General features: G+C 34.1%; 3 protein-coding genes and 1 pseudogene across 3 annotated transcripts; all 4 read left to right on the forward strand.

Moving 5' to 3' along the window:
* Window positions 1-3,268: 3,268 nt before the first annotated feature.
* Window positions 3,269-8,362, forward strand: LOC125192735 (transmembrane E3 ubiquitin-protein ligase FLY2-like). Its single transcript, XM_048090365.1, has 14 exons — window positions 3,269-3,742; window positions 4,611-4,683; window positions 4,881-5,008; window positions 5,445-5,560; window positions 5,667-5,727; window positions 5,934-6,000; window positions 6,090-6,167; window positions 6,264-6,421; window positions 6,546-6,605; window positions 6,681-6,774; window positions 6,878-7,045; window positions 7,124-7,452; window positions 7,758-7,874; window positions 7,946-8,362. The coding sequence occupies exons 1-14, from the start codon at window positions 3,617-3,619 to the stop codon at window positions 8,045-8,047; spliced, it is 1,677 nt and encodes a 558-aa protein (XP_047946322.1). The 5' UTR covers window positions 3,269-3,616; the 3' UTR covers window positions 8,048-8,362.
* Window positions 8,363-10,799: 2,437 nt separating this feature from the next.
* LOC125192939 (wax ester synthase/diacylglycerol acyltransferase 4-like) lies at window positions 10,800-13,896 on the forward strand. Its single transcript, XM_048090615.1, has 5 exons — window positions 10,800-11,105; window positions 11,451-12,014; window positions 12,822-13,175; window positions 13,391-13,528; window positions 13,615-13,896. Exons 1-5 carry the CDS (start codon window positions 10,917-10,919, stop codon window positions 13,756-13,758), a joined length of 1,389 nt encoding a protein of 462 aa, XP_047946572.1. The 5' UTR covers window positions 10,800-10,916; the 3' UTR covers window positions 13,759-13,896.
* Window positions 13,897-14,839: 943 nt separating this feature from the next.
* LOC125192610 (wax ester synthase/diacylglycerol acyltransferase 4-like) lies at window positions 14,840-17,993 on the forward strand. Its single transcript, XM_048090235.1, has 5 exons — window positions 14,840-15,097; window positions 15,569-16,132; window positions 16,918-17,271; window positions 17,406-17,543; window positions 17,655-17,993. The coding sequence occupies exons 1-5, from the start codon at window positions 14,915-14,917 to the stop codon at window positions 17,796-17,798; spliced, it is 1,383 nt and encodes a 460-aa protein (XP_047946192.1). The 5' UTR covers window positions 14,840-14,914; the 3' UTR covers window positions 17,799-17,993.
* A 1,392-nt stretch (window positions 17,994-19,385) lies between these two features.
* On the forward strand, window positions 19,386-23,585 carry LOC125192862 (annotated as a pseudogene).
* The last annotated feature ends 3,338 nt before the right edge of the window (window positions 23,586-26,923 follow it).

Here is a 26,923-nt window from a genome sequence, read left to right on the forward strand (position 1 = left end):
AATAAGATTAAAGAAGAAAAATAGAGGAGATTTACCTAGATCATCATTGACTTGGAATCTATGTTTCTGAGCCCAATGGTTGTACTTTCCCAAGGGTAAAAGAGTCCAACCATCGTGTTCGCCCACGTGATAAACATGATTATGAGCAAGAGACAAATTTACTACAAATCCGAACAAGAACACAAGCAATAAGCTCAATGTAGTTGCACAAACCACCATTTCTCTATTGCAAAATTAATTAAGTTTCAAGGATTGGTTGAAGATTTGAGATTAATTATGGTTTGAATGTAGAATGAGATGAATTTGTGGTGAGGAAGTAGGATAGTAGTATTTGAAGTTGGAGGTAAATTAATGAATCTTTACCTTACTACAAAATCCTATTTAGTTGTGTTAATTGAAATAAAGTTTACATTAATATAGTATTACCTTTGGTAGAAAACGATTTATGCCCGATATTTATTGCTTGACTTTTGCTTTAATTTGATTTTATTTAATCACTTTAAATGGGTATGTAGTTATGAATACGGCGTTATATGCATTCATCAATATTTATTGAAGATACAAAATAATATTATTGAGAATCGAGAATGAGGATTTGGGACTTTTATGGAAAGGTTATGTCAATTAGTAAAGTTAATTTTGATGGACATATCAATTAAAATGAAATTTATCATAAATCAAGGGATTTCCAACATTTATTAAGGGACAACAAAATTTAAAAAGATTTGAATTTTTTTTTATACACATTTAGAAAAACAAGTGTGAATATGTAAACGATCATAGAACTCCATTGATTATCCAAAAATATTTAATTTATGATTTGGGTTTAGGCGTCGAATTAAATATTATTTGGACTTCTATTTTACACATTAGTCACTCTTTAACCAAAGCCTTAGGCCCAATAAAAAAAAAAGAACACATTTAGCCAGTTAAAGCAAGCTATTTTCTGGACATGAAGCCCATCACACGTAGTATATATCAATAATCAATATATTATACAATATACAGTATAATTTATTTAATGTTGTGTTCACTAAATGCAATTTACCCATTATATACACTGCATGTGAAATAAAAAAAATAAGTTTATTCAGTAAACATTGTATATTAATTACTATAAATATTTCCATGAAACACATCCAAAACAACCGATTTTGAGGAACACACAACAAATGATTCGGATAATAATTTTTCTAAGCATTTCTCAAACGAATAACTGAATAAATGTAGATAAAATAATCTATACCTAAAACTACGATGTAATTGTAATTTATTGCAAATTGCCGAAAAATCACGAAGTTTGAAAAAAGTATGTTTATCCTATAACTTTAAAATCAGTGTAAAACATCAAGAGAGGTTTGGGTCTGTTCGTAATTGTCTTGTGATAAAAAAATTTGATCATCTATGTGCAAATATATGTGCAATATATTGTTGATATTTTGATCATCTACATGAATATAGAGGTGGCCAAACCCAACCGGACCTGCGGTTAACCGCCGGTTCCCAACCGGCGGGTTGGAACCGGAACCGGACGACGGTTCCGGTTCGAAATCCGGTATAGGGTTTATAACGGGCCGGTTACGGTTCAAAAAATATGAAACCGGTTAACCGGCGGTTAACCGGAAAAATGCAGCCGTCGCCGGTAGGTTCCTAGGCTTGCAGGCGTAGGGCTGAAAATCGCCGGTTTGTGTCGGAAAACCGTCGGTTTCTGACACAAAACCGCCGATTCCCGACGGTTCAAAGCTAGGGTTGCATGCGTAGGCGTAGGGTTGCAGCGTAGGGTCTGAAAAGGTGTCGGAAACCGTTGGTTTTCGGTCAGAAACTGGCGGTTTTCTAACACAAACCGGCGGTTCGGTCAGAAAACCGGCGAATTTTGACCGTTTTCAAGTCTCTTTGGATTTTACTATAAAATTTAAAAGTTATAACTATAAGATTTAAATAAAATAAATAAATAATAAGAACCGGAACCGAACCGGAACTGGCCCGGAACCACCGGAACCGCTGAAAAACCGGCGGTAACCGGCGGTTAAACCGAAACCGGATAACCGGTATCCGGGCCGGTTACGATTCAAGCATTCGACAAACCGGAATCGGCGGTTTTTGACCCGTGGCAATGTCTACATGAATAGACAAACAAATCCAATTTAATGATTTTCGCTGCTATAAGTCGGGGAACATACAATAATTTGACCAAAATGTATGGCTTTTTAACTGGATTTTGTGTACTTATCAATTCAAATAGTAGCTTTACACATTATAAGTTTAATTACTAAAATACTTTACATTTTTGTGTTATTTATTTTCCCGATAGACCATATTTCTTTTTCTGTCCATTTCATAGAAATAATCTATATTCATTTATATTAATCTTTTTCTTTTTTTTTTACTTTATTAATTATGGACCCTACTATTCACTACACAATTTCAACTAGTATTACTTTTTTTATCTTGTTTTACTTTATCAATTACACATTAAAACCCGTGTTAATGTTAAATGATCTATTTATAAAGGGAATATAATTTGTTGGAGCCCATTACTCTTATTGGTTGATAGTTCAATTTTGAAGTAGCTATATTTGAATTTTTTAACAATCACATCTAAAGTTATACTTATGTGCGTGTATATATAGAAATAATTGATAGATTTGAGCTCTACCTAAAGCTAGAGAGATAACAAATCAAATAAATGTTTATTAAGTACTTATAATAATTATCACATTTCTTTAGAAAAAAGTGCAGCATTTACGATAAAATAAAGTTGTCATCAGTATATACCTAATGGATGTTAAATTCCTATAAAACAATCATTCATGGCAAAAATACGACATATCAAAATAACACTAAATAGAAACATGCTGGAATAATTATTTTTCTGAAGTACTATCTATTATCTTTCCCAAATTGAATTGCAATAAATTACCAATTAATATTCGAAATAAATCCACATATTAAGGGAAAATTAACTTGCTACTCGTTCAGATAATTCATGTACTTTATTGTTGTAATTATAACACAATTTCTAAAATATTAAACGTAATAATATCACTATCTTATAAATTTATTAATATAAACACAGTATACGATTTCAGTCTTTTCAATTTGAGTAATCTAACATTCATTATATCAACTAATCATGGAAAAATAAAATTTATTAATTTAACGATAAAAATTTAAAAAACAAATAAATTTTTTTTTGAATTCGACGAAATAGTCTTCAATTAATCTTGACTTCGGTTTTACCAACAACCAGTACAAAACAGCCTGAGAAAGAATTTCAGAAATTCAGAAAATTGGATTGGAAATTCAGTCAGTTGAATTAATTAATGATTGGATTATTTGTTCATTTCTGGTTCAAGAAATTGACAAGCATGATTTCGTTTCCAACCCAAATACAAACGATCATTTTTTAATTTCTTCCCCTTTTATTAACTACCAATTCGTTAGGTTGTTAAGCTCTCGCTTTCTCTTGTTGCCGATCGCTGCATTTCATCCCTTTTCTTGTTGAGTTTGTTGGCCAGCAACCGATCATCTGAAAAAAGACTCGATTTTTAGGCTTTTTGGAGTGATGGGCTTCGGAGATTTTAGTTGAGGGTGAGAAATTGAGCTCAGCTCCCAAATGGGTGTGATGGAAAGTTGGAAATTTTGGGGGGTTTTGCTTCGGATTGGGTTTGGGGTTTTAGTGGTGACGTGGCCTGTGAGTGGTTTGAGGCCTTTGAGGCAGAGAAGGCCTTGGGGTGAAGAGGTTAGTGCTGTGTTTGTGTGAAATTTTTGGCCTTTTCATTTGTATGTTTTTTGCCTTTTGTAATGCTCTGTGTTTTTTGTTGGAGGGAGCTGTGTAAACTGCAAAATGTTGTTAGTTATTGTAATTCTTGTTGATTGATAACATACATTATGCTGTGTGTGTGTATGTGTGTGTGTTTGTGTGAAATTTTTGCTCTTTTCATTTGTATGTTTTTTGCCTTTTGTAATGCTATGCTTTTATGTTGGAAGGAGCTGTGCAAAATGTTGTTAGTTATGATTTGTTTTGTTGTAATTCTTGTTGATTGATAACATACATTATGCATAGTGAACTTCCACAGACAAAGTAGTGTAGCTGTGAAAAGTATAAAAGGTTAAAATTATGCATTGTGATGGTGGTGATTTATGTGGCTGTTGCTGGTGGAACCTAAGAAAAACAGTTTTTTTTTGTTTGAAGATTATTGAAAAAGTGGTGCAATGCCATGTTTTTTCGGGGTTTTGTATCATGTCAGCACATAATGCGTGTATTGTCGCCTTCTGGGTTGCGATGGGACTTAAAGAAATGTCCCACCGAGGTGGAAAACTAGTGGAGTTAAAATTAGGTGTGAAGGGTAAAAGAGCAAGTGGATTATTGGTATAAGTAGAAATAAACTCCCATGCTATGAGGAGCTTTCACAGATGATGATCGCCTTTCCCTTGGTTTGACAAGCTTAGACAATGAGTTGCTTGCTTGAATTAGAATAAAGATACCAACTTATGTTTCTCACCCTATATTTTATGTCTTAATGTGGTTCAGTTTAGGATTTACTTTTCGTAAAGCTTTCACATCATCAGTTGACCTCTAATCGTTTGGGCCGTTTTACTTCTTGCAGTGGCTTCCTATAGGTAAGGAAAAGCAAGAATTGGGACCGTTTTCTTCTTGGAATATAACAGGGACCTATAGAGGTTTGTTATCTGAATCCTTTAACGATCATTCATTTGCATTTTATTGATAATTTTCTGGCTATTCTATCAGTATTGTTGTTGATTCGGTTGGATTTAACGAGCTACTTGAATCCAGAATGTTTTCATGTCGTTATCTAGTATTGCGCTGCTCCCCATTACGTTTTCATTACCTAAATCTGTGAATTCGTGTGGTGCAGGGAGCTGGAACTTTCCAGATTCCGCAAATAGCTCTTCCAAGTTTGCTGATTTTAGGAAGTCGAGTGGCAATTCAGTACTAGAACTAATCAGTACACCAACAAAAATAACGGGTGTACACTATGTGCAGGTAGTTTGATCATACATTAACTAGCTGGAGACGTGAGATGAAACAGAACTATTAGATACCCGATGCAGATCATCTGCTCGTTTATTGGATGAGCGTGTTCACTTTGGAAATGGATGTTTATTTGATTCCCGATATAGACCTTCTGCTCAGTCATTTTTGAGAATTTTTTGCTTCTGCAAATTCTGATTTGCGATATAGCACTAGTTTAGCTGTGTTGTATTTTATCATCTGCTGCCCTGCGACCCGAAAAATCTTTGATGCTCCAAGAAGTCTCGATATCTCTGATTCTCGCCTTCCAATTGTTTTTGCAAAAGCATTTTTTGAACTTGGGTGATATTTGGTGTCGTGAACTTTTTAACGCCTTCTCTTTCTCCGGGTTATTTTTTCAGTATCACATGTTCCAAATGTAATTTTCGTCTTCAATGTGATGTTCTAGGGAGTTATAATTTTCCATGACGTGTTTGACAACGAGAATGATGTTCGCGGATCTCAAATCAGGGTAGAGGGTGTGTATATATGGCCTTTCCGACAACTAAGGATGGTGGCTAACAGGTAGCCTCCTCTATTAGTCGATTTCCACGACTCCGTTTCCTCTAAATTAAAATTAACTGCTGGCCTTAAACATATCTTTTAATCCTCTCATTGGATATTTCTGCAGCGGAAAAGAGAGTGAGTTTGGGCAGGAAGATGATTATTTATTGTCGAACCCGTATCACTTGGTAATCACTCTCTTGAAAATATTACTTTCTACGCTTCCACTGGTGTATCATGATGGTTAAGTTTCTTCTCGTATGCTGCTTCAGTTTAATTATTCGTATTTGACACCTTTTGTATGGCATCATGTTGAAATCAAATACACCTCGATGGTGGTTTTTCTACAAATATGTATGGATTGCTAATGTTGGCCTTTTTCTTCTTAGTTCAGCTCGGAGTTTTCTCGTCCCAGGTGTTTCAGGAATCTCCGCGAGAAAAAATCTGGAAGAGGAAACATTGTATGCTCTTTTGTGATTATTTTATTTCGTTATCAGTTGGTATATTAGTCGAACTTGCTCTCTAAAAATTGCTCGGCATTCTTCCATAGCCCCAATTTACGAAATGGAGAAACACTGCAACATTGAAATCTCTGCGCAAATTTCACGATTGTCTTCTAGAAATAATGGTAATAAGTTTAACCGACTTTTGGAGTACTATTTTCTCTAAAAAACGTGTTATTCGATACAAATTTTAACCCGATTTTGACGTTTCTTATACTTAGGTGGAGATCAAGATAAGTATTATCTAGAAGGACTAATGGAGAGCCCTTCAGTGGATGACGACGTTGATTGCTTCTCGCCCATGCTCCTAAATGCGACTTCTGTCAACGTCGAGGTCTACTATAACAAAGCAGTTAACTACACTTTGATGGTCACCTTTGTATCCTTTCCCACGTTGCTTGATCTCGAGTTTATCGATAATTGATATTTATCCAGGACAAGATGAATCAATGTTGTAGTGCTACGACTCCTTTGTTGGATTCTTTAACCTTTTCATGTGCTAGATATCTTTCCTCGAAGTTCTGTTGTTGATCCGGCAAATGGAACACAGCAACACCCAATCAGTATGTTCGCTTTTCACCATGCTCGATACTTGATGATTCGCCTTTTGTAACGCTAACTCGATAAAACCTTTCCAGGGGGCTGCCAAAGTTTCGCTTGTGATGATCGGTCATCAGGCAATAATGGATGCTTATCTCTGCCTTCTGCATCTCACGGCCGGAATTTTAGTCGGTACGCTTATCTCAACACTTATTTTAGTCGGGCACCGTGCATCCGAATGCACTATAGTGTTAATAGCCTTTTGGAGTAAAACACGATGATTGCTCGTTTGCAGAATCTCTATTTAACGCTTTTGCAACTGCCGCGTTTTTCAAATTCGTCGTCTTCTCAATATTCGAAATGCGGTACCTACTTGCAATATGGAAGGCGAACAGGCCATCAATCAACGGAGAGAATTGGGAGGCGATGAGGCGCGAGCTCTCCGTTCTTTACAGCCGTTTTTGTAAGTAACTTCATGATCAGTTCTCATTATCTTGTTGCAAAACACGACTTTATCGGACGTTTCTCGCATCTTTTGCAGACGGGATCCTCTTGGGCGGCATTCTTGTTATGTACGAGTTTCACAATTTTCTGCGGATCATCCTTCTCCTCCTCCACTCGTTCTGGATTCCGCAAATAGTGATCAACGTAGTTCGTGACTCGAGGAAGCCATTGCATCCTCATTACATCCTAGGGATGACTCTAACTCGAATTTCTATTCCGTTATACGTATTCGGCTGCCCACATAATTTCATGCGAATAGAGCCCGATGGAACGTGGTGCATCTGTTTAGCCCTTTTTATGGGACTGCAAGTCTTCGTTCTTCTCCTCCAGCATTACCTCGGATCCCGTTGGTTCATTCCTCGCCAGGTTCGTCACATTCTTGTATGTGTGCGTTCGTGCTTTCGTGCGTGATTTGTGTTAGTATGCCTTGAATCCGTATAGTTTGCTGCTAGTCAAACGGGGGTCTCGTTGTGTGCCTATTTATATAGAAGTAGGGCGCATAACTCTGTAAACTGAAAACACTCTATTCTCCGTTTCCGCCCGTGTACGTAGCCAACGCAACGTTGGTGAACCACGTAAATTCTGTGTCTCTTTACGTTTCTATTTGTCTCGATTACACAATTGCTCTATTCTGTCACAACAATTTGGTTACCAATTTCTGAAATTGGCAGATTTTACCGGAGAAATATAGCTACTATAGGCGATTCCTGCAAGGGTCGAACCACGCCACGGATTGTGTCATTTGCATGACCACCATCGACCTCAGCCAGCGCTCGAACGATTGCATGGTGAGCCATAAAATCCTCTTCGCTGCATTCTGAGGTCACGTCTTCTTAATCGCTCCGTTGTTGTTTTTCAGGTGACGCCGTGCGATCATTTCTTTCACGGCAGCTGTTTGCAGAGATGGATGGACATAAAAATGGAATGCCCAACCTGCCGCCGTCCCCTTCCGCCTGCTTAGAAATTGTCGATTTTGTTACTAGACGAAATCGAGCTTCTAGCTAACTTCCGTGCAACCAGACGCACCGGTACGTGCCTCTCCGACGACGTCCGGAGGCAACGGGCAGTGTATGCTGTATGTAATAGAAAGACAGCAAATGTAGAGTTCCAAATTTGTTCCTAATTGATCTCTTGTTAGCCCAATTTTAGGTAGGTTAAAGTGACAAAATGCATTAAATGTTTGTTCTTGTAAAAGGGGAGAACAGCCTGTTTTAGAAACTGCAGATGTAATTTTTTCTCACTATTTTCTGAATGTATATATACTTGCATACATACATGATAATTTTCTCACCTTAAGGCAACTACTATTAAGGATGCTAATTTATATTTTTAATTATATCATCAACGCTTTATAAAGTGTCCTTATTATTAGGTAATTCCAGTTAAGAATTTATCTAAGCCATTAGGAACAACCCTTTTCATTGCTATTGTCCCAATTAAATTAGAAGACACAAAAAGAAGCATTTCAAAAGTAATATTTTGTAACTATACAACAATTTTTCTTGACAAGTAATACCCAACACGCTATACAACAATCTATAGATTACTGTGTAGCATTTATAATATTGTTGTATAAGTGGTGTCACGGTATCATTTTAAGAGAGGTTGTCATTTTAACACGAACCTATATATATATGAATATGTCATTTTGTTTGTTTAGGTGAAAATTGCGAAACTCTTGCATTTAGTACTGCACTAAAATCTATAATGAACTGAATAGGTTCGCCATCAAATTTGCAGTTTTTACTAAAAATAGATTTGTATTTAATCTCAAATGTATATTTTCTATAAATATATAATGCACGCGCATTGTAATTAATCTTTATCATCTATTTTTCGATCGAATGAATTTTGGTATATTTCAATTATCCATTAAAGGTGTGGGTTTTTTTATTGATAAATGAACAACAATTTAAAGGTCGCATCACGATAGACTCGAACCCGAGATCTTGGCTTCGAACATTTATCTCTCTATCACTCAGAGCAACACACATACATAGACTATGTGAGGTTTCATTTTAATTCTAAATGAAATGCACTTATTTCTACACTCGGTAAATAATATCATGAACTAGCTATAACTTCGATATTCGATAATAAAATTCGTAGTACGTACAAGAAAATAGCTTCAACATATAATACTACTTTATAATTCAATTTAAATCTAGATCATCTATCGTCTCTTGACAAGCTATACCAATACATTGTCATTTCCTTTAAAAGACAAAAGCCTCGAGAAGCATTATCAAATCGAAGTAGTTGGATGTCCAAATCAAGAAAGTTATCACCATAAATAGCTCATGTCAAGATCGAGCCACCTTCCATTGGACAGAGTGTTTTTGCGAGCCAATTAAATGTATATTTGATTGAATTGAAAGTACTCACACTACGAAGTGCGGTCAAATTTTGATCAAGTCAGATAAGATTTGAAAACGAATATTAAATCACGAAGTTTCAATTTTTTACAATTGTCTCATATATGTGCAAAACAACATCATTTTGAACTATATATTTATTCTTTTTTCCCACGAAATGACGTAATTTGAACTTACAAAAACACATTGTCTTGGACAGGACTACACGAGTAAGAAATTGTGGAAAAATTGAAACTTCGTAATTTGATACAGTTTCAAATATTTTGGACCGACAAGAATTTTATCAAATTTTGTGAATTAAATATTCCAGCCTTTTCTTTTCATTTCTCCATAAAAGTCCCATTAATTGCTTGCGTTTTCACATACTCCATATTCATATTGACCAAGTTTTCTTTTTATGTGTGAACAGTTGGACTTCAATTTAGCCATTCTAACAACAGAAATTTCAAGTTGGAGAAGGCATGAAAGTCAATATTGTAACCAAACCCTACTTAAAATAGATATGCATGCATAATTAGTCCCTTGAATTTAATATTAATATAGCCAACTTTTAATCAAATACAAAAAATTAGCATAATTAATTGCATACAAATTGACTATTGCCACTTTTACTTTTAGATGAACAAAATAATGAAAATATGGTCTTCTAGTTCACATGGAACATTTATAAGAAGTAGTTCATCAACAGACAATGATCATTATGGTAATTGGTTGAGAACAATAAAAAAACTTACAGATATATACTGTCGCACAAAACATTTATAACATGGCTATCTTAATATAACATTATTATACATTATCATTGCCAAAATATAATACAACATTACATTATCATGTAGTATTAATTATTATCGCCAAAATATATCCATAATTCCATCACACACATTTCAATTCTCGAGAACCGAGGATTAGCGCAACTTAGGGTTTTGATTTAACTGTTATTTATCGGGTGTTGTGTTTCGTGTTACTTGTGGTTATTAGATCCCTCTTTGATTGCCTCGTTTGGAGTTGTGACGTGTTAGTTGATTTTTGTCAATTGTTAGCTTTTGTGTTGCTACGTTGGAATATTGCCACTAATTTTGGTGGGCTCAACTCTCCAGTTCCTGCCTTTGAGCATTTTTTACACTTATTGAAAAAATTCGTAACGTCATTATATATATCGATTACAGTTAGCCATTATTAAGTATCTTCACAATCATCGTGAAGATACATCACAAGTTGTAAACAAAAGCCACATGCCCATGCATATGATTTACAACCACATTATAAAAGTTATAAATTGCATTTTAATAAATTATTATTTGATGCTTCTATATATGTGTGTATATATCCATCCATTTCCACCACTCGAGTTCATGTGCTACATTTATCATTCCATATATAGTTCACATATATATCACACATTTATCTTTAGTGTGTGTGTGTGAGAGAGAGAGAGAGGAGAGAGAGAGAGAGATGCAAATTATGGAGAATGAAGAAGGTTTGGAGCCAATGAGCCCAAGTGCTCAATACTTGAAGAGCTCTGCCTTATCACTCACAATATGTGGAGTTTTCGAAATTGTAGATGCAATTGATGATTCAGTGACACTGCCTCTCCTCAAAGACGTTTTCTTGCCTATAAACCCTCGTTTCTCCTCGATTATGGTACATTACTATTTCCCTAGCTACACATTTTATTTTTCTAAAATGTAACATACAATTAGGGATGCATGGTTAAACCAGAACCGTCGATTCAGCCCCCAACCGGATCTTTGGTTCCAATGTTCAACATTTTTAGAATCGTAATCAACAATTGACCACCGAATTTGACCAGAATTCGGGGTTTTTTTTAAGATCATGTAAAAAAAATTGATGAAATTAAAATCTCCGATTTTGAACCGGAACTGTCATTTTCTTTGTTGGGCCAGTTACGATTCTAATTTTTTAAATTCGGAATCGGCGGTTTTTGAACTTTATTAGTAATACAACTATGATAATTTGATTGATTAGGTTACTACCAAAAAAGGGGTAAAGAAATGGAAAAAAGTGGAGGTGAAACTAGAAGACCACTTAGTCACCCCGACTTTCCCTAGTGGAATGTCGGTGGACTACTACGACGAATGTTTCAACGAATATTTGTCGAAAATAGCGATGGAAGAACTCCCGCTGCACCGGCCGCTATGGGAAGTCCACATAGTCAAATACCCTACCAAGAACGCGGCGGGAAATGTGATCTTCAAGCTCCACCACTCGTTAGGCGACGGCTACTCCTTGATGGGAGCCCTCCTCTCGTGCCTCGAGCGTGCGGACGATCCGTCCGTGCCGCTGACGTTTCCGTCAGCAGGCACTAGAATCCGTCGCAAAAGTTTTTTGCGACGGATTCCTAGGTTTTTTACTGGCCTTGTTTATACGGCTCAGGATTTTGGGTGGAGCCTTTTTAAGAGCACCTTGATTAAGGACGATAATTCGCCGATTAGATCGGGTGTTGATGGGGTGGAATTCCGGCCGATCGCGACGACTACGACGACGATTTCTATTGATCAACTCAAGCAAATCAAGAGCAAGCTCAATGTGGTAAGAATTTCTAGAATTTATTAGGTAAAAATTAATATCTATTTCTTTAATGTTGGAATTACTAACTTATTATGTTGTCCCACTCATTTAATTTGCCTCTTAACTGTGGACACGTTTAATATAGTATTGGTTATGTGGATGTTGCAAATACACGTCACACACACACACAAATTGGAATTTGTAAGTAATTCCAAAAAATAAATTGCAAGTAATTCAGATTAAATAATCAAATTCTCAAAACTTTTTTTAAATAAAAAGATTATTTTTTGAAATAACTAGCTAATTAAAACGTTTCAATTTTCAGAAAATGATCATTTGATTTATAGCTATGTATACATTCTTCACATACTACATTTAATTTTAACGTGTGTGTCTATATATGATACATTCCTAACCTCATTAATTGTCTCATTTCCCCAAAAGATAGGAGATCTATTGAATTGTTACTATGCAATATATATTTTAGCTTTTTTTTCACAAACAACAAGGAAATTAAATTCGTTCCACTCATTTTTAAAACATATAAAAAGGTAAGTAAATACGAAATATTATTTGATGTGTGAGTTTATCCTAAATAATCATAGTAGAATTTTTGTTTTAGATATTTACATAACAATTATTAGGATTTAAGGTTACTAGCTTAAGATAAGTATCACAAAGTCAATTGTTATTAAATTAATAATCAAATAATTAACTTATTAGCCTTTACTTTCACATGTACTTACTAAAATCACATTACATTCGATTGCAACTAATCCTTTTATTACAAATTTTTCACTAATTTCATCTTTTTTTTAACATGGACAGACTATTAATGATGTTGTTACTGGTGTGATAATGATGGGGACTCGACTATACATGCAAAAAGTAGATGAAGAATCAATTAAATCAAACACAACAGCCTTAGTGTTGCTCAACACTAGGGCTATTGGAGGGTACAAATCAATCGATGAGATGATCAAACCTAGGTCGGATTCGCCGTGGGGCAACCGGTTCGCCTTCTTACAAGTTCCTATGCCTAAATTGACTCGAGACGAGCTTCTTGACCCGCTCGGTTTTGTTAAGAGAGCTCACAAGATCATCAAGAGACAAAAAAATTCAGCCGCAGTTTACCTAACTGGACAGCTTCTTCGTTTTATTACAATGGTCAAAGGTCATGAGGTATGAATAAAATTTTAATGCTTTTGGGAAACATTTTAATTTTTTCTATATAATAATTTTATTATTATTCTAGTTATGAATTGATTCGCTAGTAATTTCTATGACTCAAACATATTATTCTCAACTCTAATATCCCACATCAGTCATATAAGAAAAGTAGGAAAAATGTTCGCAAATTAAGAAAATGAGGTTTAATTTAATAGTACATGTAACAGGCAACGGCTCGACATATCCACGCAACACTAAAGAACACGAGCATGGCGATTTCGAATTTGATCGGGCCTGTAGAACAAGTGGCGTTGGCCAATCACACTTCTAAGGGATTGTACTTCGTCGTTGCAGGGCCACCTCAGGTATAGATCTAGAAGTGTCTTACCAAATAAGTTTGGTTAACTTGCACATGACTTTATAAATAAATTATTGACTCAATTGGGTGCAGAGTCTATCAATTACAATGGTTAGCTACATGGGAAAGTTGAGGATTGCATTAACTGCTGAGAAAGGATTCATTGACCAAAACAAATTGAAGTCATGTATTGAATATGCCTTGGAAGTTATCAACAAAGCTGCCCTTGAAGCTTAGACTACAATTATATCTATTCATACATACATGAATACATATTTATGTGTTATATTGTTTTATTTGGTATACATTGGAAATTTGGGGACAAAATGGGATATGATTCAATTAATATTTAATGTAATTCTTCTTTGCAATTGATATATGGAGTAACTATTTCATACAATTTTTTTGGAATGGGAATTTATAGTCCCTTCTTTTTGTTATTGAAATGGCCAATTGTTTGTAAACTGAATTACGAACTATTTAAAAAAAAAATTACGAACTATTTTCAGCCATGCTGGAACTGAAACGACGTCGTATTTGCATATGTGTAGGGTGTAATTAAATCATATCCTAAATTTAATGTATAACTATCTCATCCAAGAAAAATATTCATGTTATTCTTTTGGATTTGTCTAGCAGAATTAATTTCCTTGTATTTGTGATAAGTTTCTATAAGACATGTCTCATTTTTCTTACAAATAATACTCACACCACTTTTTTCATTCTATTTTCTCTTAAATTAATAATTTTGTACTAAACTTAACTTGTGTCATCCAATACCAAAATTATTAAATATACTGTGTTAATATTAACATACATCATCTAATTTAAAAAGAGGAAAAACACATAAAATTTTTAAAGAATAATTAATTAGGTTAAAATAGTTAAATAGAATTATATTTAACTCGCTAATTAATCTGGTCACAGCGTTATTGACCGTTAATTTTTTACGAAATTGTTATTTATAAACTAGAACATATTGTTTAGAATAAAAACTAACATGTACACTTATTGTGTTAGACTAAAAAAAAAATGTGTTTTGCAATTATAGGAGAACAATTCCGGACGCTAGTCATATATCAATCACAATTAGCCATAATTGAACATCTTGACAAATCATCGATTAATTACAAGGTATAAACGAAGCCACATGCCCATATACATGCCATAATTTCATTCAAAGGTGTGTACATTTCTTTCCATTGTAATTAACAACTTTTAAAAAAGTCATAGCAATAAATTGCACATCAATTATTATTTAATTGAGGTTCTATAAATGCATATATATCCATCATATACACAATTCGAGGTCATCTGCTACATTTAGCATACCAAATATAGAACATATATACTTATCTTAAGTGTGTGTGTGTCAGAGAAATAGAAATAGATTATGAAGGGTGAAGAAGAAGGTTTGGAGCCTATGAGTCCAAGTGCTCAATACTTGAAGAGCTCTGCTTTATCACTCACAATATGTGGAGTTTTGGAAAGTGAAAATGAAATCGATGATTCAATGACTATGTCTCTCCTCAAAGATATTTTCTTGCCAATTAATCCTCGTTTCTCATCGATTATGGTATGTTACTATTATCCTAGCTACCCGCACATTTTTTTTAATGTAAAAAGTTATAATCTTTTCATTTTTTTTACTATTTTGTTACATACATAGGTAGGGATGCACAGTTGAACCAGAATTACTAGTTCAACTGGTCCCACCTTTCACATGCTATATCTGAACATGCATAATGGCCTTGTTCCAAAATTTTGGAAACCGTAATCGGTGTTTAACAACCGGTAGCCAAAATTCGGTAAAAATATTGGGACAAAACTTGAAAAAAAAACTATCGGAAATCAGTTATTTTGAATCAAAACTATCATTTCCTTTGTCGGGCAGATTACGATATTCTAATTTTTTATAACTTAAATCATGGTTCTTGAATTAGAAACATTTCTAAATACATGAGGTCACATCATTTGATGTCCCCAAATCAATGGGCTCGAGGAATTTTATTGTAAACACAACTAATGAACTATGATAATTGATTAGGTTACCAACAAGAAAGGGCAAAGGAAATGGAAAAAGGTAGAGGTGAATCTCGAAGAGCATGTCATTCTCCCAACTTTCCCTAGTGGCATGTCGGTGGACTACTACGACGAATGTTTCAACGAATATTTGTCGAAAATAGCGACGGAACAACTCCCACTGGAACGGCCGCTCTGGGAAATTCACATAGTCAAATACCCTACCAAGAATGCAGCGGGAAACGCGATCTTCAAACTCCACCACTCATTAGGCGACGGCTACTCCTTGATGGGAGCCCTCCTCTCGTGCCTCCAACGTGCGGACGATCCGTCAGTGCCACTGACGTTTCCGTCTGCAGGTACCAGAATCCGACGCAAAAACTTTTTGCAACGGATTCCTAGGTTTTTTACTGGCCTTGTCCACACGGCTCACGACTTTGGGTGGAGCCTATTCAAGAGCACCTTGATTAAGGACGATAAATCGCCAATTAGATCGGGTGTTGACGGTGTGGAATTCCGGCCGATCGTGACGACTACGACGGCGTTTTATATTGATCAACTCAAGCAAATCAAGAGCAAGCTCAATGTGGTAAGAATTTCTAGATATCCATTTCTTAATGTTTGACTTATGTGGTAAGATTTTCTAGATATCCATGTCTTGATGTTTGACTTATTATAAACTTATAGTGTCCCACTCATTTAAATTAAGTAGACACGTTTCATCAATTGGTTATGGATGTTAGGATACGTCAATTTGTACAATTTATTAGTTTCAAATACTTCAATTCTTAATTTTATTTTAATTTAAAAATTCGCCATAATTTTTGGAAAGAGTGAGCTAATTAAGACGTTTCTATTTTAAGAAAGAGGAAAAGATTATGTGTATATTCTTCCCATGGTACATTTAATTAATTTTGACGTGAGTCTATATATGAGATATACGTAACGACATTAATTACCTCTTTTCCCCAAAAGATAAGAACCCTGTTGAAATATTATTACTAAGCAAAATGTATTTTAGCTTTTTTTTTCTCAAAAAAAAGCAGGAAATTGAATTAGTTCTAACAAATTACATATATTTAATTCCTTCCTACGCTACATATCGTGTCTCGCCCATACACATTACTAAAACATACTATAAAACGTAAATTTAAATGAATATAAAATATTTTTTTAGGTTTGTATTTATGGTAAATAGTTGTACCAGAATTCTTATTTTATGTTATGTGTACGAATAATGAATTTGAATTTAGTGTATATAGTTAAAAGATGAGCTTATGTAATATTCTTACTAAAATCCATTTACTTTCTATTGCCACTAATTCTTTATTTCAATTTTTTACTAATAATATCTAATTTTTTGAACAATGGTAGACTATTAATGATGTCATAACCGGTGTGATAATATTGGGGACTCGACTATACATGCAAAAAGCAGATGAAGAATCAATAAAATCAAAGACAACAGCCTTAGTCTTGCTCAACACTAGGGCTATTGGAGGCTACAAATCAGTCGATGAGATGATCAAACCTAATTCAGATTCGCCGTGGGGCAACCGCTTCGCCTTCTTACAAGTTCCGCTGCCTAAATTGACCCGAGACGAGCTTTTTAACCCGCTCGGTTTTGTTAAGAAAGCTCACCGTATGATCAAGAGACAGAAGAACTCTGCCGCGGTTTACCTAACCGGACAACTTCTTCGTTTTATCACAATGGTCAAAGGTCACGAGGTACGGATTAAATTTAAATGTTTTTGGATAGTGCGTTCTTTTTTGTCAATATAATAAGAAATTGAGATTTAGTGATATTCTAATTGGTCCACATTTTTTATATTGGTGTCACGTATGTGTTTGTCATATAACAGGCAACTGCTCGACATATCCACGGAACATTAAAGAACACGAGCATGGCGATTTCAAATTTGGTTGGGCCTGTCGAACAAATGGCCTTGGCCAATAACCTTTGCAAAGGACTGTACTTCGTCGTTGCAGGGCCACCTCAGGTACATATCTGAACCCCCTAACCCCGTGACATATTAATTGAAGGAAAAACGTTTTACCAAATAAATTTCGTTCCACATTATAATACAAATTATTGATTTATTTGGGTGCAGAGTTTGTCTGTGACAATGATAAGCTACGTGGGAAAGTTGAGAATCGCATTGACAGTTGAGAAAGGATTCATTGACCAAAATAAATTGAAGTCATGCATCGAATATGCCTTTGAGATTATCTACAAAGCTGCTCTTGAAGCTTAGACTACATACATACATGAATACATATTTATATATCATGTGTTATTCTAAGGGTGTGTTTGAATTGGTAGATCGATAGGCACATTTAAAGTGTATTTAATGGTCAAGTGTTTGATATGTTGGTTAAATTTTCTGTTTGGCCCGCTTAATGGGCAAGGGCCTGTTGAATTAAGGTTGAAAATTAGTGTTTTATTATCATGGAAAATTGAGTGTTAATAATATTTGCAATACTATATCAATCATAAATCACGTAGAATTTATTAATATAGCTCTCAGCCTTGAAAATATAGAAAAAGTCAGAGGATAGTTTTGGAATTTCTTACTAGTGTGGCTTTAAATAACAAACCAAACATGTGATTTAATGACTATAGATAACATACCATCAATTCAAATACTACAAATAGAAATGAAAAACCAAGAAAAATATTTTTTTAAATTTATTATGTTCTTATCTAAATAAAGGATAAACTTCAATTCAAACACACTCCAAATGGTATAAATTGGAAATTTGGGGATAAAATTGGATCGTCATTTAACTATATGTTGTTACCAACTATTGGGCTTTGTTACATTTTGGAATAATTTGTGTAAGATTTTAGGAGATATAAATGGCAAAAATAAAAAATGTAAATGGGCTGGGATTTATAGGCCCTTTTTAAAAATTGAATAGCCCATGTTTGTAAATACCCAAAAACATAATAATGTGAAGGCTCAGCTTTGAGTGTATGAGTGCGACAATATGAAAGCAATCCTCCTCTTTGCAAATACGATGCCGTTTTGTAGGTCCTCATCTTTGCTTAATGGAACTTTTATGCCAAATTTAGGTGTGGATAAAGAAAATAAATAAATTAAATAGAAGAGAAAGGGCGTGGAACATAACATTAATGAATTGGATTAATCATAATTTATGACCAAAACTTAATTTTTATTTTGTAAATAACTTTAATCTTTAGTGAAGATGACCTTTGGCCCACAAATTGGTCACAAGTATATATCACAATATGAACGTCTGATTAATTAATTTATTGCTGAACAAAGTTCATACACGTCTTATACAAATTTGTAGTGATGATGACAAGAATTTGAAAGATGATTAATCACAACAAATGAAATTGAATTACCAATCAATTAAGAAAAAGAGTTTTTTTTTTTTTTTTTTTTTAAATAAATATTCAATTACCAGGTTCTGGTATTTGGATGAAGTTTTCCTGAACTAAGCTTTCTAAAATAAATTTAAAATATATATACTCTTTATGTCCAATAAATATAAATTATTTTTGTCATTTTTATCTGTCCTGTAAAATAGTAGATATTTTTATTACTAGTAACTGTTTTTCTTTAATAAGGCAGGCTTTTTTTCTACTAGTAATATCCTTATTAGTAATTGTTTTTCTTTAATAAGGTGGGCTTATTTTCTACTAGTGATATCCAATCAACTTTTTTTTTCTATCTCGATTAATGTGATAATTGTTCATTAAATTTATAGCATTTTATAATGTGCTATTTTTATGGGATGAAGAAAGTACACCAATAAATTAATGAGCATAATTTAGTGCTTTATTTTTCTTTTTGTTGGTCTTATATATGTATATGGAGAGAGAGTGAGAGAGTGAGAGAGTGATTATGGAGGGGGAAGAAGAAGTTTTGGAGCCAATGAGCCCAAGTTCTCAATACTTGAGAAGCTCTGCGTTATCACTCACAATATTAGGAGTTTTGGAAGCTGAAAATGAAATTGATGATTCAATGACTATGTCTCTCCTCAAAGATATTTTCTTGCCTATTAATCCTCGTTTTTCCTCCATTATGGTATGTTTAGTCTATTTTCCTATGCACATATTTCATTCCCAAGTTATTTTAAATAATTTCTTTTACGAGAAAATAAAAAATACATTTAGTCTTACTCTCTTTTCTCACTCTTTATTTTTTTATATATTTATTCACTTTTCACTTAACCATTAAATTTTCTTAAATTTCGTGTTTAAAAATTAACTCGTAACATGAGACAGAGGAAGTATCAGTTTTTTACTCTATATCAGTTCGTTGATTCATGAATATCACTTTTTGGCTTTATATCAGTTTTTGAATCAACATCAGTAACTGATATGTTTTGTGATGCCAACTGATATTTATGTATAACAAAACTGATTTGCTTATTTTCAATTGAGAAGGTTATCATTTTAAAACACAATTGTGATAACTGATTAGGTCACTAACAAGAAAGGGGAAAGGAAATGGAAAAAGGTAGAGGTGAACCTCGAAGACCACGTAGTCACCCCGACTTTCCCTAGTGGAATGTCGGTGGACTACTACGACGAATGTTTCAACGACTACTTGTCAAAAATAGCGGCGGAACAACTCCCAATGCATCAGCCGCTATGGGAAATCCACATAGTAAAATACCCTACCAAGAATGCAGCGGGAAACGTGGTCTTCAAGCTCCACACTCGTTAGGCGACGGCTACTCCTTGATGGGAGCCCTCTTCTCGTGCCTACAACGTGCGGACGATCCATCAGTGCCACTGACGTTTCCGTCTGCACGCTCCAGCACCCGTCGCAAAAGCTTTTTGCGACGGATTCCTAGGTTTTTTACCAGCCTTGTTCACACGGCTTACGATTTTGGGGGTAGCCTCTTTAAGAGCACCTTCATGGAGGACGATATATCGCCAATTAGATCGGGAGTAGACGGTGTGGAATTCCAGCCGATCGCGACGAGTACAACGACTTTTTCAGTTGACCAGCTCAAGCAAATCAAGAGCAAGCTCAATGTGGTTAGAATTTCAACCAACAATATATTACTTCCTCCATTCTATAGTAGTGAGGACATTTTTTTCCAGCACGGAGATTAAAAAAAAGGTGGATAATGTATTAAATAAAAAGATAATAAAGTTTGAGAGAGAAAAAAGTAAAAGAGAGGGGAAAGTAAGTGATAAGAAATATGTTGACTTTTACTAAAAAAATGAAATGACTGCACTACTATAGAACGTACCAAAATGGCAAAATGACTCAACTACTATGGAACGGACTGAGTATTATTTATCCATTCCTTAATGTTATTATATATGGTCATTAATTAGCTCTTTCCCTTTATACATAAGAATTAAACATATTGAAATACTTCCAACCTATTGCTCTTTACACAACAACACCAAAGATTAAATTGGTTAACAAAAACACATATACTCCCTCATTCAACGAAAAATAGTTCCATTCTATTATTTTGAGGTATCATAAAAAATAGTCTCATCTTAGTTTATACTTTATCCACTTTTTCTTCTCTTTCACAATCTTTATCAATTTTTTCTCATTTTTTTTTATATTTTATCAACATCTCCTATTTTACCAATTTATCTTTAAAATATATGTCACACGAGGAATATTATTATATTAGTAAAGAATTTTGTAATCATTAAAGCCCGCATTTATTGTAGTGTTAGCTACATATACTATCCAAAGTCAATTCCTTTTTCATTAATAAAATCCTAGACAAACTAACGAAGGGATATTTCATAGAGTAAATGTCAATTTTGATTTTGACCGTATGATCAAAATATGAATTTGGTCCAAAATATTCACTTTTAAAAAAATAGGTCTATAACAAATAAAATCATTATCGGAGTGGTGCTTCTTTTACGGTTCCGTAAAAAAACTAACGGTCATGTCACTGTGCAATTAGCGCTGACGTTAGTTTTGTGACGGTTACGTAAAAAAAAGACTACTTCATCGATATTTCATTTATTATGGACCTATTTTTTTAAAAAGTGAATATTTTGGACCAAATTCATATTTTATTCATATGTTTAAGACCCAAACTACTTATACTCTATTACATATTATAATAACTCATTTACATTAATCCTTTTACTTATACTCTATTACATATTATGATAACTCATTTGCATTAATCCTTTTACTTTACTTTCCCACTAATTGCATCTTGATTTTTGAACAATTGCAGACTATTAATGACGTCATAACTGGTGTGATAATATTGGGGACTCGACTATACATGCAAAAGGCAGATGATGATTCAATTAAATCAAAGACAACAGCCCTTGTCTTGCTCAACACTAGGGCTATTGGAGGCTACAAATCATTAGATGAGATGATCAAACCTAATTCGGACTCACCATGGGGCAACCGGTTCGCTTTCTTACAAGTTCCTCTACCTAAATTGACTAAGGCTGAGCTTCTCAACCCGCTCAATTTTGTTAAAAAAGCTCACCGGATCATCAAGAGACAGAAGAACTCTGCCGCGGTTTACCTAACTGGGCAGCTTCTTCGTTTTATTACAATGGTCAGAGGTCACCAGGTATGGTAAATACTCCTATGCTTTTGTTTATGGTGTTTGATTTTGTCCATATATTGATTTCATTGTATGTTTTTCTATTGTTGTATTTGTTCTTCTATTATGGTATCACTCGAACATTACTGCCAGTGGCGAAGGCAGGATTTTTATAGTTGGGGGTCCGAATTGCTGTTAACAATTTTTGCGTACGGTAATATTGGCAGCGCCGAAATATTTGAGAAATATACTCCCTCCGTCCTTCAAAAAGTATGAGCTACTATTTCTTTTTTAGTTCGTCAATCGTCCCTAGTATGAACTTTTAATTTTGAAAACTTCTTTATCTCTAATGAGGTGGGACTCATTATCTACTAACAATACTTTAAAAACCTTTTCTGTCTATCTCTCTCTTATCTACTATCGGACGGAGGAAGTATTAAAACTTGTGCCAAACCAAATGTTCATAAAGAATTCGAACTCTTGAGCTCCAACTTGCAAGTGTGGCCAGCCTACCATCGCTACATTACACTTTGTATTTGCCTTCTATTAATATACTCCCTCCGTCCCAATAAATATGAAACGTTTGCTTTTCGGTACAAGATTTTATGTAGTGTTGTTTTGTGAGTTAAAGAAGAGAGAGTAAAGTAAGAGAGATGGAAAAGTAGAGATAAAGTAAGAGAGTTAAGAAACGTTTCATTTTTAATGGGACAATCCAAAAAGGAAAACGTTTCATTTCTAGTGGGACAGAGAGAGTACTATATATACTAAAAACGTAAATTCTTGGGGTCCCAAGGATCCTTCATGTCTCCACATAGGTCCGTCCCTGATTACTACGAAGTTGAAAAGAAAATTACAGTATTTTTAAAAAACTTTTCGGTAAAATTGTAAAGTATTTTTATGGACAATTCAAAATGGAAATAGAAAACTATTGGTCATGGACGGAATATTCCGTTGGATGAAAGCTCATTTTATTCAATACTCATAAATTAGGTAAACCTCTTACTTTGTACTCATAATTTTTTAATTAGCTTGTGGTAAGAAAAGTAGGCTGCAGTTTTTTTCTCAATTTTTTAAATTTGTCCATATATTTTTTATATTTACGTGGTACTTATGTAACAGGCCACGGCTCGGCATATCCATGGAACATTAAAGAACACAAGCATGACGATATCGAATGTGGTTGGGCCCATCGAACAAATGATGTTGGCCAATAACATTTGCAAAGGACTATACTCGGTCGTTGCAGGGGCACCTCAGGTACGAATATAAACCCTCGAGTTATTTGTTTATTCGAAATCGCCTTACCAATTTACCTAACATTGACTTTATACTATGAATGACTCCATTGATTTATTTGGATGCAGAGTCTAGCGATAACAATGATAAGCTATATGGGAAATATGAGGATTGCTGTGACAACACACAGAGATTACATTGACCACAATGAAATGATTTCATGTATCGAATTTGCTTTTGATGTTATCTATAAAGCTGCCCTTGAAGCTTAGACTACATTTATCTATACATTGGAATATTGGGGATTTTATGTGTTTATTATTTGATACTACTACTATTATTATATACATTGAATGTTGGGGATCAAAATTTAAATTTTTATTTTTGTATATAACCTTGATTTTGGTGTACAAACATAATGCTGGGCCCAAAGCGGCCCATTAGGTCTTCAAATTTACCTAAATAGAAATATCAAAATTAGCTTATCAAGTGGGCTTTGGATTGGGCTTTTGAAAATCAAATCCTGAAACATAATGGGCCTAAATCGGCCCATTAGCTCTTCAAATGTACCTATATAAACACACATGCTTCAATCATTCATATTTATTTTAGGAGTTATTGATTAATACTTTTAATTGAAGAAAGAAAAAGGTGGGCGTAAGTATTAAAATAGAGAGAAAGAAAGATGAGTATTTTAACAAAAGTGAGAAAAAGTGGCTGGATGTATTAATTGGAGCGAGAAAATTTTAGTTTTAACTTTTAGTCGAAAATGAAAATTGCTCTTTTTAGATTTTCACCCTTTTTGTTAACCCAAAATTTTCTTTTTATGATTTGTAAATGATTTATTCAAAATTGAAACTAATATAGCTAAAGCAAACACGAGTTTATGATAAAAAGCAATCCTCCTCTTTGCAAATACGATGTCGTTTTATAGGTCCAAATTTAGGGGTGGATGAAGAAAATAAACAAATTAAATAGAAGCGAAAGGGCGTGGAACTTAACATTAATGAATTGGATTGATTATAATTTATGACCAAAACTTAAATATTAGTATATTTTTAAATAGGGGCATGTTAGGGTGCCATCAACCTTTAAAATAACATCATACCATTATTCCTAGCCAATCATTTATATACGTGGACGATAATAACACCATACCACCACGGACTGTAGCAAGAACTTGTTGTTTCCACATAAGAAAATTTGCATCTAAAAGCTTTACAGACATAGAATGATTTTGAGGAAGAAAGGGAATGAGAGAGGATTGTTTTTGGGTGGTTTCACCCGTGTAGCTATCAGCCATTTTTTAAGAAGTAAAAATGTAGAAGAGGAGTAGAGGTAGCAGATTCCTAATATGGCTCTGATACCATATTAGAAGTTTCCTGCTGAGCTTGAATGTGAGAAATAAGCTAAGCAAGCCATATTCAAAATGAAGGTACAAAAGAGATAGAATTGTGTTGCTGCTGTATTCGACATGTATTTCATTAATGAGCCAATGCCTATATATACATGTACAAGATAAACTACTTAACTGAAAAGAAGTGGATGGTATCCATTTACACACGTTCTCATGATCCTATTTTACACATGATACATAATTACTCTGACTAGGAATGAGAACACGTTCAGGACGTGTGTGCAGTTTATCCACACAAGCAATTGCTTGAGATTCTTCAATCGTGGTTTTACATGCTGGTTTTGAGCTATACGACTTCTCCTTACACTCAACTTCTTTTCTCATTTCAGTCGAGATTACAACAAGAATTGCTACCAACTTTATTTAATATCTATCCATTTCTTAATGTTAGGTCATTAATTAGTTGTTTTCCCTAAAACATAAGAATTTAATTAATAATCAACCATTTTTCAAGCATCACTATATGTTAAATTATACTTCCTACGTCCCACAATAATTATCACTCTTTTTCATTTTGGTCTGTCTCATAATAATTGTCGCACTTCATTTTTACCATAAATTGTAAGTAGGTTCCACATTCCACTAACTTTTTCAATTAACTTTTCTTTATATTTCTTAAAATTTGTGCCCACAATTAGAGTAATGATTATTGTGAACTCAATATTGTGATACCTTATTTTCCTTTATCCTTTTACTTCACAGTTTCCACTAATTGTATCTTACTCTTTTGAACAATTGTAGACTATTAATGACGTCATAACTGGTGTGATAATATTGGGGACTCGACTATACATGCAAAAGGCAGATGAAGAATCAATAAAATCAAAAACAACAGCCCTAGTCTTGCTCAACACTAGGGCTATTGGAGGCTACAAATCAGTCGATGAGATGATCAATCCTAATTCTAATTCGTCATGGGGAAACCGATTCGCCTTCGTACAAGTTCCTCTGCCTCAATTGACTCGGGCCGAGCTTCTCGACCCGCTTGATTTTGTTAAGAAAGCACACCGGATCATCAAGAGACAAAAGAACTCTGCTGGAGTTTACCTAACTGGACAGCTTCTTCGTCTTATTACAATGGTTAGAGGTCATGAGGTATGCTTTTCTATAAAAATGTACTATCTTTACTAGTCATTTTTTGTACTCATACATTTCTACCATGTTGAAAAGAAAAATATTTGCCATTTTCTTTATTATAGAAAAACAAGAATTTTTTTATGGACAGAAGTAGTATCTAATTTTATTCAAACTCATGAATTAGGTGTGGTAGGAAAAGTATGTTATCGTTTTCTTCTCTAGACAGACTCTAATGTTCCATATCGATTATAGCAACTAACATGAGATTTAGATCAACTAGACTAGTATTTCATACTATTAGGATGTAGTTTTGGGATGAACATTCTTGTGGGATGAACCCTAATTATTAAAAAAAAGAAAAAATATTCACAAATTAAGAAAATGAAGTTTAATAGTAATACTCCCTCTATCTAATAAAAATAGAGATAGACTGAAAAAGTGATTAGAGTGTTGTTAGTGGATAATGAGATCCACCTAATATATAAGAGAAGAAGAAAAATTTGTATTGTGGGACAGACCAAAATGAGAAAAAGAGAGACTATTTTTATAGGATAGATGAAGTATTATAATTTGTCCAAACTTTTTTATTCATGTTGTGCCCATATAGCAGGCAACGGCTCAACACATCCACAGAACATTAAAGAACACAAGCATGGCGATATCTAATTTGATCGGGCCCATTGAACAAATGGTGTTAGCCAATCAACTTTGTAAAGGAATATACTTCGTTGTTGCAGGGGCACCTCAGGTGTGGATCTAAACCCTCGAATTATTTGTTGAAGGAAATCGTCTTACCAAATAAGTTGCGTTTTCACTGTTACCTTACACGTTTGTGACATTTTAATATAAATTATCGATTTATTTGGGTGCAGAGTCTCACGTTAACAATGATAAGCTATGTGGATAAATAAACTGAGGATCGTAGTGACAGCAGAGAAAGGGTTCATTGACCAAATAAATTGAAGTCATGTACCGAATATGCGTTTGAGGTCATCTACAAAGCTGCCCTTGAAGCTTATACTACAATTATCTATACATACATACTTGAAGGGTGGTCACGTTGTAATAATAATTAATTCTAATATATAATGCATAATTTTTTTAATTTTGTATATT

Source organism: Salvia hispanica, chromosome 6, assembly GCF_023119035.1.
Source record: "Salvia hispanica cultivar TCC Black 2014 chromosome 6, UniMelb_Shisp_WGS_1.0, whole genome shotgun sequence".
In the NCBI taxonomy this organism is placed as follows: domain Eukaryota; kingdom Viridiplantae; phylum Streptophyta; class Magnoliopsida; order Lamiales; family Lamiaceae; genus Salvia; species Salvia hispanica.

Excerpts from the sequence above, each read along its gene's own strand:
- LOC125192735 (XM_048090365.1), top strand. The coding sequence starts at position 3,617 with ATGGGTGTGATGGAAAGTTGGAAATTTTGGGGGGTTTTGCTTCGGATT. Across the intron at positions 6,606-6,680 it reads AACACAGCAACACCCAATCA|GGGGCTGCCAAAGTTTCGCT; the intron begins GTATGTTCGCTT and ends AAACCTTTCCAG. Across the intron at positions 7,046-7,123 it reads CGTTCTTTACAGCCGTTTTT|ACGGGATCCTCTTGGGCGGC; the intron begins GTAAGTAACTTC and ends CATCTTTTGCAG.
- LOC125192610 (XM_048090235.1), top strand. The coding sequence starts at position 14,915 with ATGAAGGGTGAAGAAGAAGGTTTGGAGCCTATGAGTCCAAGTGCTCAA. Across the intron at positions 15,098-15,568 it reads CTCGTTTCTCATCGATTATG|GTTACCAACAAGAAAGGGCA; the intron begins GTATGTTACTAT and ends ATAATTGATTAG. Across the intron at positions 17,272-17,405 it reads CAATGGTCAAAGGTCACGAG|GCAACTGCTCGACATATCCA; the intron begins GTACGGATTAAA and ends GTCATATAACAG.
- LOC125192939 (XM_048090615.1), top strand. The coding sequence starts at position 10,917 with ATGCAAATTATGGAGAATGAAGAAGGTTTGGAGCCAATGAGCCCAAGT. Across the intron at positions 11,106-11,450 it reads CTCGTTTCTCCTCGATTATG|GTTACTACCAAAAAAGGGGT; the intron begins GTACATTACTAT and ends TTGATTGATTAG. Across the intron at positions 12,015-12,821 it reads TCAAGAGCAAGCTCAATGTG|ACTATTAATGATGTTGTTAC; the intron begins GTAAGAATTTCT and ends TAACATGGACAG.